The sequence below is a fragment of the Lepidochelys kempii genome, chromosome 3, assembly GCF_965140265.1.
Source record: "Lepidochelys kempii isolate rLepKem1 chromosome 3, rLepKem1.hap2, whole genome shotgun sequence".
NCBI classification, from domain to species: Eukaryota; Metazoa; Chordata; order Testudines; family Cheloniidae; genus Lepidochelys; species Lepidochelys kempii.
The window spans coordinates 64,807,973-64,823,690 of record NC_133258.1 but is presented as its reverse complement, the minus strand read 5'-3'; the positions used below and the strand labels follow the sequence as shown (position 1 = coordinate 64,823,690).

General features: G+C 39.4%; 1 protein-coding gene across 2 annotated transcripts in view; it reads left to right on the top strand.

Annotated features, from left to right (window-relative positions):
* The first annotated feature begins 396 nt into the window (after window positions 1-396).
* Window positions 397-15,718, top strand: part of ME1 (malic enzyme 1) — a 342,941-nt gene continuing 327,619 nt past the window's right edge. For both annotated transcript variants that reach the window (XR_012157982.1, XM_073336566.1), the window contains exon 1: window positions 397-752. Coding sequence is in view for 1 of the 2 variants with exons in the window: in XM_073336566.1 (XP_073192667.1) it covers window positions 708-752 (45 nt within the window). In the remaining variant the exon portion in view is untranslated. The remainder of the gene's footprint in view (window positions 753-15,718) is intronic.

Below are 15,718 nucleotides of genomic sequence, written 5' to 3'. Positions count from 1 at the left end.
TAGGAGGATGCAAGAGTATACTTCCCTGCCCATATTGTGCCTATTCCCTTGTCCCTCAAGTCTTCACTTCTTCCTGAACCCCTACCACACCTCCAAATCCCTTCCCCTACAGCATATACACCTCTCATCCCCCCTCTCCACCCATCACATGGCCAAGCCCTCCTCCCAAGCATACATCCCCCCACCCCTAATCCCTCAATCATATGGCCAGTCCCAGCCTCCCAAGCATACACCCCTCATTCCCCCCACTCCACATCCCCTCCATCCCATGGCCAGCCCCTCTCCCTCAGGACACACGCCTCATCCCCCCCCCCCATCACATGACCAGTCCCTCTCCCAAACACCCCCTCCATCCAAGTTCCCTCAGGACACCCCCCCCCCATCACTCCCCGACTCCCTCAGGACCTCCATCACCAGCCAACTCTTCCCCCGATCCACGGCCTGCACCCACACCCCGTCTCTCAACCCCCGCCGCCGCCGCCGCCGCTTCCCTCCAGTCGGCGCCGTCGCGCGGGGACCCGCCCCCCGCCGCTCCTGTCTCCGAGCGGCTCCTCAGCTGACTCAGCGGCGCTTGTGCCCCGGTGACCCCGGCTTGGAGGCGGCGTGTCACGGGCGCTTCCTCCTCCCCGCCCCCGCGGTATCCTCCCGGCTGACCCTCGCCTCGGCAGCGGCGACAGCAGCGCCCGGCGCAGCCCGCGGAGCTCACCATGAAGCGGGGCTACGAGGTGACCCGCAACCCGCATCTCAACAAGGTACCGGGGCAGGTGGGCGGGCGCGCCGGGGCCGGGCGGGCCGCCGCTGAGGAAAGGCCGCGGAGGGGGGTGGGGTTGGTTAGTCCCCGCCGCCCCCGGCTCTGGGCGCGTAACGGGGGGCATTCCCGGGGGCCCAGCCGCCAGCCCGGGTCCTCGCTGCCGTGGGGGCGGGCACCGGCCTCCTTGGACGCCGGCAGGGTGGGGGCAGCGGCGCTTGTCCTGTAGACTCAGCACTTGGCAGCAAACTCTGATACTTCCAAGTTCCTGCGGATCAGCTGACGCTTCCTCTGCTGTAGATAACGCCACTGCAGCCCAGGAGACTCTTGATATAGGCTCAGCTCCCTGCGGTGCCCCCTGTCCCTTTACGAACCTGGGCAAGCCACTTCGCCTCCCAATGCCTCAGCTTGCTCCTTGGGCAAATGAGGCTATTGCTACATAATAGTATTGCCATCAAGCAGAGCAGACATATTTTTTGGCAGACAGGGTAGGAAGCAACCATATGGTAGAAAGTTGATGTTGGTAGAAAGTTCAAATACTGATACGTTTCCATACAAATTCTCTATTCCAACATATTTATTTTACTAGCACTCTGGCTCTGCTCCCAGGGTTGGTTCAGGAGATGTCCATGAGGAAATATAAGTGCCCCTGCCACCTATCACAATTGCATACTGTTCCTCTTGCTTACCCTCATCAAATGCTGAAGTAGGTTTTGACCTTTGGTAGATGACAAGGAAAAAGATATTTAACTTTCATTTGAGCACATTGTTTCTCATTTTTTGCTTTTCATTTTGTGAATGTATTTGTTCTAATAAGCACGTACAATAGCACAATTCAAATAAAAAGTACTTTATTGGCATTACAAGCGGTACAGTTGTTGCTAAAGTGTAAAGGGGACAAAACTCAGAGTAGCTGTCAGAGGTAGATGTGATAAATTAAGTCTCTTGTATCAAGTCTAGATTAGGTCTTCAGAATACTGCATGGGATTGTATCCTTTTGCGAGTTGTGATATTATTTATTTTAGTTTTGCAATGACTTTTAATGAGGGTTTGTGTTAAAACGCATAAAGTTATATAGTCATATGGCAAAATGGGGATAGATTGATATAAACTAATGTTTCTCTAGTTTCATTGCATGAATTGACTTATCAGTAAAAATCCTTGTTAGTTAGATCAATAGTCCTTTTTTTAGTGTTGGTCGATCTTGGATACAAAGATTCCACATATTTTCTGTTTTGAATTTACATCTACAGAGGCTTGAGTGAGGTATCTTGGGATCATCTGAAATGAAAGGTGATTAAACAAACAAAACAATCCAAAGAGTGATGATAAAGGACTTCAGATGTTCCCCAAATGAAATAGAGTAACAGCGTTCATGTAAAAAATCTGAATAACCAAGACAAACAAACCCCCTCAATTTAAGAATGCCATAATTAGTGTGAACGCTAAAATGCCTCTGGTAAAGGCCACTTTTAGGCAAAATAATCCCATCCCTTTTCTGCTCCCCAACTTCACCCAACCCTGAATGAAGAGCACCTCTTTGGCTTTTCAGTGCTAGGCAGGAAGATTTCTATTGGGTTTTCTGGCTGAGATTCTTTACTGTGAATAGAAAAGGAGTACTTGTGGCACCTTAGAGACTAACCAATTTATTTGAGAATGAGCTTTCGTGAGCTACAGCTCACTTCATCGGATGCATCCGATGAAGTGAGCTGTAGCTCACGAAAGCTCATGCTCAAATAAATTGGTTAGTCTCTAAGGTGCCACAAGTACTCCTTTTCTTTTTGCGAATACAGACTAACACGGCTGTTACTCTGAAACCTTTACTGTGAATGAAGATTTGTGTTATACAAGTGCAATAACATTTTCAGATTAGTAGTAAAATTTTACTAGACACCTGCTGCACCAACCCAGTTAATACAAACTTTACTTGAGCTGCTTCTGTCCAATTGCAATCTGCTGCCTCTATGTTAGTGAGATAGTGTCTCAGAATCCTATTCCTGGGTCTGGACAAGAACCCCTCAACCTGCTTCCTGACTACTGGGACAGGCAAGACTGAGAAAAAGACTCTCCTATGGGAGGGGATTCTACAACCTATGTGGCTATATAGATGATTATTAGTGGAGGGGAGAAGAGCAAATGGAGAATTTGTAGGACACTGTCAAAAATGTTGCCAGTTGTGGTGATGGTTTATTATGTAATTGTGTCTGCATAAGACACAATGGACTGAGACTACCAACTCCTATCGGGAGGACTATTTAACAGACAGCCAATAGTACAAAGTTGAACTTTAAATAATAATAATAAAAAAATAATGGTTCTAAAGTACAAAGGAACATATGCAGGAACTTTTCCTGCAAACCAAGGGGCTCTCCGTGAGGTCTGAAATTAACTAGTAGTCTTTACATTAAGTTTGATACTTTTTGCGAAACAGAAATATACAATATAGCTAGCTATATCCATTTATATAAATATTACGTAGTTTACCCTCTATTCATTCAGATTCTTAATTTTTATATTTTGTTAGAAAGTCATGAATGACTCTTATTTACTAGATCAATTTTTTACTTCCGATTTGTATCAAGCTGCATTTGGATGGAAATTGGACTTAAAAATGCCCAAAAAGCATTTTAAAATTGTTCTTTATTAGTTAGTTTTTTTCCACATTTAAGTTAAATAAAACTAAGTTTTTCAAAACACACTTTGCATTTAAAACTGATTTATTAAGCAAAGGAAATATTATTTGTAATCAGTGATTTGAATGGATTGTTTCTGGTCACCATGGCCCCGATCCACAAAAGAGACTTAAGTGCCTAAACTCCAGTTTTAGGTGCCTATGTCTGAGATTTAGGCACTGCTCTGATCCACATATGCGCCGTTTGGCTGCCAGCTAACCCTGTAGGCTTTTAAACTCCCTCAGCGCCTAAATATCCTCAGTAAATATTCCCGAGGTGCTTGTATTTCCACCTTTGGGCATGTGCAGTGCATTGCAGTCTTGCTCTAGGCATTTGGACGCCTATCTGATGCCCAAGCCCCAGCACAGTCCACAAACTGGGGGTAGATACGCGGAACAGCGCCTGTCTTGCCTGGGGGGTCCAATCTGCTAAGTGTGCTGAGAGCATGCCTAATGTCACACAAAACAGGTCACGGGAAGGGGAAGGGAAAAAGGAGGATTCTCTTATTGCTAGTAACCCAGTGTTAGGGTACTCACCCAGGATGTGAGAGAGCCAGTTCAATTCTCTCCTTTCCCTGATGAGGACAAAGGATTTGAACAGGAACTTCCTACCTAGTGAGTTCCCTATGTGCTGGGCTATGGGGTATTCTGATGTGGGCCTCTCTCAACCAGTAAGCCTGGCAGATGGATATCTTCTCAATAATGTGAAGACCTTGGATGTGCACCTCTTTTTTTCCCACTTATGATATAAATGGTCAAGAAAATAAAAAGAAAAATGAGAAAAAATTATTCAAAATCTCCATACTGACCACTAAACCTCAAATATTTCTGATTTTGGGAGCTAGTGATTAAGCACAGTTTTAGGATTCCAATTTACAAGAAAATACGCATAACAATTCTGTTCATAAGATCTAAACAGATCGAATTTAACTGCTGGGAGATTAAAAGATGAATCTCCAAATTTGTGGACATCCTGTGAGTTAATAATAAAGTAAGAGATTTCTTGGGTCTCTAGCATTTACAAATGTATTTGAAAAATGTTTTGTTAATGGTCTAAAACACAAGACAAGTCTTTGGTCAGTACAAAGATTTTTCCACTCACAGATTGAAAATAGGGCTGTAGATATAATTCCCTAAGAATTCACCTCTTACATTTTTATTCAAGACTTCTTCATTTCAGTTGAACCCAAGTATTGTACTTTCTTTTTTTCCTTCTACACCTCAGGCAGTGGAGAGAGCATTTTCTTGCACAATCTAGTTATTATATTATTAATTGCATAGTACAGGGTAGTGTGTCGTCATAATCCAGACCTGGAGAAAATACACTGCATTTTTTTTCAATGTGGAAAAAAAAATATTAAAAAACTTCAAAGTATGCCCTTACTTGAAGTCTACATTTTAACAATCCTAAAGCCAATAACTCAGCAAATGCGACCAAGAAGCTTCCCCAAGAGATCCTTGTTCATGTCTTGGGCAGAAAAGAATAGGGTTTCTTATGATGAAAAATGTACAATTAGAGCAGTCATAGTACATAGCCATAAATCCATCTGTTTATGAAACATTATGCAGTGGATATATTTTGTCAGCTCTTGTCTTTCGTTATTTTGATTTAAAAATCAATAGGTGCTTTTGTGTCCCAGCAGTGGCCTATGTGTTGGTGTATGTTCCCATATGTGATAGACTACATTTTGTTTTAACTGTACATAGGTTTTCGTATAAGAGTAGGACATGTATGAATCCAGAAAAAATAATCTTCACTAAAACAAAGTAAATTATCTGTATAAGAATATAATAATCTCTATACTCTATATTATTGGGCTTTGGAATATGTACTCTGTAGAGTGCTTCCCAGTGTATTGAGTGAGGTATGCCAAGAGAAAACAGAATCTCCTATTACATAGAAGTCTACACAACAACGTTCTTTAGGTTGGTGGATGCTTTCTTCATGCAAAAACAAATGTACAGTCTGTTACCTCATTGTTTTCTTAGCAGCTTTCTTTAGCACTGCCCTACTACTCTTAAAGGTGAACGTGATGTTTAAAAATGATCTTTGCTCTGTGTGTGGAACCCTAGTATTGAACACTGACTTGTTTTAAGCCCTGAAGCCTTCAGCATTTAAATCCTGAAGTTCTCCAAACTGTAATGTAATGTGATACACTTCAGACTCCATTGCATCTTTCGTCCAGGGCACCAAGCTGGTACAACCGTAGCCAATTCACCAGTTTCACTCAGGAGAGGTGTGGAAATCAATGTGGTCCAGCGAAGACCAAATGGAAATCATAAGGTTGACTGGAAAGTCTGGAAGGCCACTAAGTTGTGGAAGGAAGTGTGTGTTTGTGTGGGAGGGAATACATGGAATGAGTAGTTCCCAATAACAAAAAACCTTGACCTAACTCCTTTCAGTTTCAAAACACTGTAGTGAAAAGTGCTCTGTTTTTCTGATAGTAAATTCTTCTGCATCTTTTGTTTTACTTGAATAACAAAAACATTGTCAACTCTTGGCAATGTTAAGATTGGTATCCCAATTTCTTTTTTTTTTTTTAAATCTTGCAATGCATGATTCTTTCCATATGTTGCATTGAAAATTGGTTTAAAATATATCATGAATGCTATACAAAAGGGGTTTTAAATAAGAAACAAAAACATACCTAGAATTCAGATTTTAATAAGTTACTTTTGAAAGACTGATAGGTGTCTTGCGTGTGCAGTCTTTGGTATATGTAAAATATATAAGATAAGTGATTTTTTTGGAGTTGCTGTGTCTTTCTAAAAACTTTTATTTTCATTTTAAGTTGTATTGCACCATAATCATGATCAGGTACAGTATTATAGGTTCATTTATATATGTTCTCCAGTTAGTAGTATTCTTGTACACTTTAATGTATAGATCCTCTTGGTATTAAATACTTAAATAGAATTATAACCTTGCCCAGTGCCTCCTGATAGGTTAGCAAAAAGATATAATTCCTGCTTCAGGGAATTTCTGTGGCCTAAGTGTTGCTTTGGAATCTACCAGCTTGTATCCCTGAACAGTGTAGAATCCTATTGACTTCAGTGGGACTGTGAATAGACACGTTAACAGTTTCTGATATAGTATTGGGGTCTAACTTAGACAAAAATGAATCATGAGGATGAAGATATAGAAACAGGTTGAGTCATACTGTCAGTGAATGATACAAGTTCTGATTTTCTTAACTATAGACTGAGGTAGGGCAAGAGAAGAGCAGATATCATAGGAGTGGAGGTCAGCAGGGAAAAGCAAAGAAAGGGTTTGAAGGGGAAGAGTGAGGATGCCTGGATCACAGAAATAGGAACAGATTTCCTGTCACTAAGAAAAACAGTGCTTTTGAAAAAAGTACAATTATTTTTAATCTAATTTTTACTCTTATAGTTCTAATTTTTATTTATAATCTACAGTAATACACTATAAATTTAGAGAAAACAAAATAAAGGAGAGAAACTATGGCAATTGTGAGGCAAACAATGTATCAGTGGCCAGAAGAAATAGAGTAGTAATTAAAAATTAATAGATATTGCGAATTCTCCCCAGAAACTGTGAACTTTAAAGCAATGCTGTTCTGCCATGAAATAAATTCTGTTAATAAAAAGCTTTCAGTTAATTATGTGCTTTTCCCCTTTAAATAGTAGGAATAAAAATAATTATTTGAGAAATACGTTTTTTGTTACATCAGAGAGGAAACTGATGTTGGGAATTAGAGGTATGCAATCAATGATAGGATATGTTCATTACCACTACTTGAAAGGCATTGGTAAACTTGTACAGAAATTGCCGCATACACTGACAGTATTAAAATGTCAGGGAGAAACATGGACTTGCTTTTACTTTTCTGTAATATCTGATTTATAAACACTTTGAGATGGTATCCTGGCATTTTGACTAGTTGTCTTTTGCCTCACCTTATTTTAAAGATGGCTATTACTAATGCTGACAACTCTGACAATAAATAAAGAAAAGGTTTGCTAAGGAAATTAGTTCTTCTTAGATTCTGCAGAAGGCACATATTAAGTCATTTAAACAAATTCTGTTTCACTTCTTTTTTCACTCTGTATTGAGCCTGATTATTTGCGCTGAGTAGCCCTGTTGGACTAGATTGTAGGTTTGGCACAAACCTTGTATGGGCTGGTGCTTGGTTACATTACACCAGGGGCAGTACATGGAAGAAATTTTGCGGTTGAGATGCACGGTTTCCTCCCTTCCTGTTCTTTCTCTCTGGAAGAAGAAGGTGGGGTCAGGGAAGGAGTTGGAGTAGATGTGGTGGTAGTAGTAATTTGCCACAGCAAATTATAGCACCTTCTTTGCTGGTTTAGCAGTGCTCGATGTGCAGTGTTGGCTCCGACCAACCCTTTCTCTCCTTACTTCCTGACCATCTGCTTTAAAGGAGCTGAGGAGTTGGTGCATAGCACCAGTCCACTCCCATGCATCCCACTGCAAGGTTTGGGTAGTCCATGTAGTGGCCTTTGATGTGGTAGTGGGGGGTTCTTACTTCCCCTTATGCTCCTGTATAGGCCTATACGCCAAAAGATACTTGAGTGCATTGAAATCAGTTAAACTGTTTGTGGAGTATGCAGGTAAGTAAGAGTGGTAAATTCAGTCCCAGAGATATTAATCATTATTCAGATTAAGTATTTTCTGAACATGTGTCAAAGACTATTACATTTATGAATTTGTACAGAGACCACATTTGTATTAGTTATTTTAAATTTATTTTAACGTCACCTTTAGAGGCAATTATTGGTTTAATCCTAAGTGAAGCACAGGATCTGGTCTAAGAGGTGAATATAGCTGAACTGCTTGGTGATAGCAAACATAATGTAATTAAATTTAACAACTTGTAGGTGGAAAATAGCAAATAAACCCACCACAGTAGCATTTAACTTCAAAAAGGAGAAATACGCAAAAATGAGGAAGATGGTTAAATGGAATTTAAAAGGGACAGTCACAAGGGGGAAATGCCTGTAAACTGCCTGGAGACTATTTAAAAACACCGTAAGAAAGGCTCACACTATATGTAAAAAACCCAACAACAAACCCATAAGGTGACCAGAAAAATGCTACCATGGTTAAACAACAGAGTAAAAGAAGCAGTTAGAGACAAATAGATATACTTTAAAAATTGGAATTGAGATTCTAGGGAGAAAAATAGAAAGGCACATAAAATCTGGCAAGTAAAGTGTAAAAATATAATAAGGCAGGCCAAGAAAGAATTTGAAGAGCAACTATCTAAGGATACAAGAACTAATAGCAAATTTTTTTAAGTACATCAGAAGCAAGAAGGCGGTCAAATGGCCAGTGGATCCACTGGATCATTGAAGTGCTAAAAGAAAAGGAGTACTTGTGGCACCTTAGAGACTAACCAATTTATTTGAGCATGAGCTTTCGTGAGCTACAACTCACTTCATCGGATGCATACCGTGGAAACTGCAGAAGACATTATATACACACAGAGACTATGAAACAATACCTCCTCCCACCCCACTGTCCTGCTGGTAATAGCTTAGCTTAGGACAGTGGGGTGGGAGGAGGTATTGTTTCATGGTCTCTGTGTGTATATAATGTCTTCTGCAGTTTCCACGGTATGCATCCGATGAAGTGAGCTGTAGCTCACGAAAGCTCATGCTCAAATAAATTGGTTAGTCTCTAAGATGCCACAAGTACCCCCTTTCTTTTTGCGAATACAGACTAACAACGGCTGTTACTCTGAAACCTGAAGTGCTAAAGGAGCACTCAAGGAAGACAAGACCATTGCAGAAAAGCTAAATGAGTTCTTTGCATTGGTCTTCATTGCAGAGGATGTGAGGAATCCCCACATCCGAGTTATTCTTTTTAGGTGAGAAATCTGAGGAATTGTCCCAGATTGAGGTGTTAATAGTGGAGGTTTTGTAGCAAATTGATAATTTAAATAGTAATAAGTCATCAGGATCAGTTGGTGTTTTCCCAAGAGTTCTGAAGGAACTCAGATATGAAACTGTAGAACTACTAACTTTGGTATGTAACCTATCACTTAAATCCGCCTCTGCATGAGATGACTGGAAGATAGCTAACTTAAAACCTATTTTTAAAAAGACTTCAAAGGTGAACCTGGCAATTACAAACCGATAAGCGTAACTTCACTACCATGTAAATTGGTTGAAACTATAGTAAAGAACAAAATTAACAGACTTGGAGATAAAAACGATATGTTGGGGACCAGTCAAAATGGCTTTTGTAAAGTGAAATCATGCCTTACCAATCTATTAGAATTCTTTGAGGGGGTCAACAAGCATGTGGACAAAGGTAATCCAGTGTGCGTTGATAAGGCATTGTCTTCACTGGGTATGAACCAATGGTCTTCTAACTCAGAAGTATGCAGCAAATGCAACACATGTATATACTTAAATATCTAATATATACTTGGCACTCCTAAATACTTGTCAGCCTTATACACCTAGTCTACTTATATCTATTCATCACACCTTGATTGTATATGAAATAGCCTTTGAGTTCATCAGAGCAATAACACATTTAAACGATAAAATGAACTAATTGGCTACAGAGGGTTTCTGAAAATGCACCTGCAGAAATGCCTTCTCAGGGCATTGAACCATGCACTCCATACAATGCAAAATTAGGTGACAGTCTCAGATCACATCTGAATGACCGTTTGTGGGCAGGTATGTACAAACACACTGAAAGCCAATCCAGTTTTCACTCTATATATACTTATATACTTGCTGTGGAAGCAAGCATCCTCGGAAGATAAATTACAAAAAATTCATATTATGCATCCTTTTAGTTCATTTTGACATCTCTGTCAGGGTGTGACTTAAACAAAGAAATCCCTCACAAATATGGCCATATGGGATCAGATCAGTGGTCCTTTGAATCCAATATCCTGTCTGATAAGTGTCAGTACCAGCTGCATTGGAAAGAAGGTTTAAAAAAACCATGTAGCGAGCAATTATGGTACTTGGAGGAGACTTCCTCTAATACCTCCTGTTAGAGGTTGGCTTATGACTGAGGCACGAGAGTTTATATCCCTTCCAAACCAGGGAGTAACCAGAGGATAAAGTTTCTCTGTGGCAATAGAAATAATGTCCTGGACCGAGAAAAACTGCTGCCAAAAATAGTTAGGACAAAGAAAAGAGAAATTAGGAGAGTTGAGGTCCTTCTAGTCCTTCACTGTCTTAGAAGACATTTTTGGCTTTCTAGGCAGCCAGAGATCCTACTTCATTCCTACAGAAAATATCAGACCTCTTGAAGTAGGGACTGTTTTTCATTCAGATCAGGAACACCTACAGTTTAACAGCTAGGCATTGGAAGAGACATGTAGTTCACCGTGGATTCTTCATTAACTTGTGGTATAATGTGGTATCCACATGGAACTCAACCACAATTTTTCCATTTATTGATCTGGTTGAATTTATATTTCTGGTGTGAGAGGAAACAGAAAGCTCTTGGGGCAGGGACTGCCTCTTTGTGTAGTGCTTAGCCAAATGACTTCTAGATGCTATTGTGATACAACTATTATAATACTCAAAAAGTTCTGTTGATCTTAGCTATGCTAGAGTTTCTTCAGGGGGTTTGGCTGGAGTCCTGTAACCAAACATCATGGAAGTGTGGCTACCAGCCATAGCAGCATTTTGTAGACAAGCACTTTGGACCCTCCATTTGAGTATCAGGTGCCAAGTGTAATCACAGTGACAAACTAGACAAGTCTGTTGCTGGCCTTTCTAGTTGCCATTACTTCTGAAGGCAAGTTCTGGAATTAGTTCCCATATCCATACAAGAACCACACTGCTTTGCCAAGAGGAAAAGGGTTGTCATATGGTCCCAGCAACTGTGGAAAGAGGAATTTACCTTACACGAAAAGGTTTCTGGAACCCTACAACAAACCTCTCACTCTCACCATAATTTTACATATAATCTATTATTCCTCTTTTTTTCTTTAAATTAATGTAAATGAATTTCTTGAAGAATCTGGATCTTCAGTTCAGTCGGCTGCAGGTTAGTAGTGCCTGAAAATCAAATCACATTTATTTAGATGCTTAAATATGGGTTTAGGGACTAGGGTTTGAAAATTTTCATCATTGTGGAAATTTAATAGGCACAGTTAATCAAATAAAGGAAGCACTGTAATTGGAAACAATACTCATGAAGATCACCATATGGGCTTGTCTTAAATATGTAGCTAACTTTTAAAATTCCACGGAATTGTAATACTGTATGTGCTCCAAGTACAATATGTACTTTGTTTCATTGAGACTTGAAAAAAGTTCGGTGTATCTCTAAAACTGGTCTCTTTCACCAACAGAAGTTGGTCCAATAAAAGATATTACTGCACCCCCTTGTCTCTCTACATTGTTTGGTAATCCAAAATGCTGTCTAAAACATTTTGCTGTAGTGTCTCATTTAATCCGGCTTCTAATTTTACCCACTGTGGGATTGTTTTCACAGTAAAATTAGCAAGATATGTTACAACAATCTGTATGCTATATCTTATATCTGCAAATGTAGGAAGCTGCATCCTAGCAGCTTTTTCCTTTAATGTGAATAATTAATAAAGATGACATTCCTGGAAATGGCAACAGGCTTAAGCAGCATAATTTTCAAGCCTAGTAAACAGCAGTATCTTGTGTCGCTGACATATTTATTTCAGATGACTCTTTTTTCCCTAGTAGCTGTAAATTGTATTTTCTCATAATGAGTTAAGTATATGATGGTACTCTACATAATTGTTTTTGCCAAGTATTAATATGTATATTGTCCAGGGTGGATAAAAATCAATGATTTTTTAAAAAAAATTTAAAAAATTGGATTTTTTTTATTTAAATCAGTTTTTCTGCTTTAAATTGGTTTTTTTGTTAGATAGATTTTTTCCTCAAAAAGAATTTTATCTAAAGATTGAGCTAGAATGTATCTTAATTAAAACTAAAATATCTCATCATGGAATACGGATTATAAATTCTAATTCTATAGTATGAGACAATATATTCATGTAATGTTGCAGAAAAGTTTTGTAAATGAGTTCCAATACTTCATGGATTAGGGACCCAATTTTATGGGGTTCTAGGGGCTTCTATATAGATTATATTTAGGTTAATCTTTCTATCTACCCAATGGGGCTCAGTCTAGAAGATACCATCAGAGATGCTTAGTTTTGCAGTTCTCAAACTGTGGATTTGTCTCCAGAGATAACATGCTTGTTGTCATAAATATAAAGGGAAGGGTAACCACCTTTCTGTTTACAGTGCTATAAAATCCCTCCTGGCCAGAGGCAAAATTCTTTCACCTGTAAAGGGTTCAGAAGCTAAGGTAACCTCACTGGTACCTGACCCAAAATGATCAATGAGGGGACAAGATACTTTCAAATCGGGAGGTAGGGGGGGAAGAGAAGGTTTTTGTCTGTCTGTGTGATACCTTTGCCGGGAACAGATTGAGGATGCAAGCTCTCCAACTCCTGTAAAGTTAGTAAGTAATCTAGCTAGAAAATGCGTTAGGTTTTCTTTGTGCTTTTGGCTTGTAAATTCGCTGTGCTGGAGGGAATGTGTTTTCCTGTTTTTGTGTCTTTTTGTAACTTAAGGTTTTGCCTAGAGGGATTCTCTATGTTTTAAATCTGATTACCCTGTAAAGTATTTACCATCCTGATTTTACAGAGGTGATTCTTTTACCTTTTCTTTAAATAAAATTCTTCTTTTAAGAACCTGATTGATTTTTTCATTGTTCTTAAGATCTAAGGGTTTGAGTCTGTGTTCACCTGTACCAATTGGTGAGGATATTATTATCAAGCCTTCCCCAGGAAATGGGGTGTAGGGCTTGGGGGGATATTCGGGGGGAAGACATCTCCAAGTGGTCTCTTTCCCTGTTCTTTGTTTAAATCGCTTGGTGGTGGCAGCGTATCAGGTTTTAACCTAAGCTGGTTCCTAAGGAAAGAAAGAAATCTGTGCCTTGGGGAAGTTTTAACCTAAGCTGGTAAGAATAAGCTTAGGGGGTCTTTCATGCAGGTCCCCACATCTGTACCCTAGAGTTCAGAGTGGGGAAGGAATCTTGACACTTGTTAACAGCAAAAATGTTTTTAAATAAATAAATTATATATTGAGGTGAGAAATAACAGACCTCAGCCCTATTGTCCCTCTGCAAATTTGTGTACACAGAGTCAAACCCTTACTTCCCTAAAAGTGCAAAGTTTCAAAAAGTTCAATGAATAGAAGATTGTTGGGGGTGGAATAGATCTGGACAAGGAGAAGAAGTCTGGAGATAAATGTGAGAAGGGAGGGACAGGCAGTAGAGACAAAAGTGAAACAGTTTGAGCAGCATATTCCAGAAGTCTTGAGGTCTTTCTGAGTGTAGCCTTCATTGATTTGAGATCTACCATACCATTCTTCCACTAGAAGGGAAAAACTATAATGGCAGCAGGCCATAAAAGAGACCCAGTTTGAATATTTTAATGAAGTTCCTCTACCTGTGGGTAAGACAGGCATGCATGCAAAATGCAAAACAGTGCAACAAAGAAATGCAAGGCCTGGTTATCTGAATGAAACAACATCATGAGAAGTGTTCCTTCTCAGGAGGAAGCTGTGTTGAAGATGATGAAAGGAACGTGTCTGAACATGCAGGATGTTCAGGTTGGTAAACTTTTTTATTTCATACTTCTTTCTTAAGGACTGCCTGTCTTCCTTCTGGACTCTTCTTGAATTCTCATGTTTGAGCAAAAAATATAGTTGTTACTCTATGGTACTATCATTTTAGATGCAGTTTTGATACAAAATAAATAGCTGAAATAGGAAGATCTTCCTTTTACAATTTCATCTTTAAAGTAGTACTGAGTGTCAGTGAATGCAATGAGTAACACTAAATGAGGAGTATGGTAATAATAATTAAATAACTGCATTGACTTATTTTGTTTAGGAGAATCCATCCTCAACATACAGGATTCTGAAGACTATCCACCTTCAAGATCACCATCATTTTCTATAGTTTCGGAGTTATCTGCCAAGGATAGTGTTTCAGTCACATCATGTATGTCACATAGCCACAGTATATCATCTGTAGCAAAAAGAAAAAAAATCTCCATCATCCAGAAACAACCATAGATAAGTTTGTGAGAAGAACCAGCAGATTGCAAAAAGAGGTAATTGATGAAAAATTGCCCGGTTTGTTTATGGAACAAACTCTCCTTTCCATATGATTGAGAACCCACACTTCATTAAAAATGGTTCAGTTATTAAGCCAGGATACAGTCCACCCAACAAAGCACATGTCGCAGGCAAATTGCTGGATAAAGTATATGAAAGAGAAATTGAGCAGTGTGCAAAAGGTCTAGAGGGTAAAATTGTTAACCTGAGTCTTAATGGGTGGAGCAATGTCCACAATGATCCTGTTGTATGTGCTTGTGTGACAACAGAAGAAGGGAATGTCTTCCTTACAAAACCAATTGATATATCAGGAAATGCACAGATAGCAGAATACTTACAAGAAGTAGCAGTAAAAGCTATAACAAACTGAAAAGAAATTCCAATGTCTAGTAGGCAGCTTGGTCACAGACAATGCGGCAAATGTATCTATGATGAGAAGAAATTATTTAGAAGAGAGTGAAGAGAGTCCCAAGCTAATAGCGTACGGTTACAGTGCTCATTTGACACACCTCCTAGCCAAAGACTTCAGTGTTCCAGAAATAAAGGCTAATGTTGTTGAAATTGCAAAATATTTCTGTAACAACCACTTTGCAGCAGCTGCTCTGAAAAAAGTGGGAGGAACCAAGCGAACTCTCCCGCTAGATGTGCGATGGAACTCAGGAGTGGATTGTTTTGAGCACTATATCAAGAACTCACCTAATCTGATGACAATTTGTGAATAAAAACGTGAAAAAATAGATGGCACTGTCACAGCCTAAGTTCTCAACATTGGGCTTAAGAGACATGTTGAACACATGCTGAATACCCTGAAGCCTATTTCTGTAGCCTTGAACAAAATACAGGGAAATAGCTGTTTTATTGCTGACGCTGTTGAAATTTGGAAGGAACCGAGTGAGATCTTAAAAAGAGAAATATGCAATGACAGAATTAAATTACAAGCATTAAAAAAATGAATGGGACGAGCACTATCTCCAGCTCATTTTCTTGCTAATATTCTCAATACTCAGTACCAGGTCAAATCTTAACTGCTGAAGAAGAGGAGTTGGCTATGACATGGACATCCAGCAATCATCCCTCCATAATGCCAACTATAATGAACTTCAGAGCTAAGGGTAAACCATTTAAAAAAATATGTTTGCTGCTGATGTTTTAAAGAAAGTTACCCC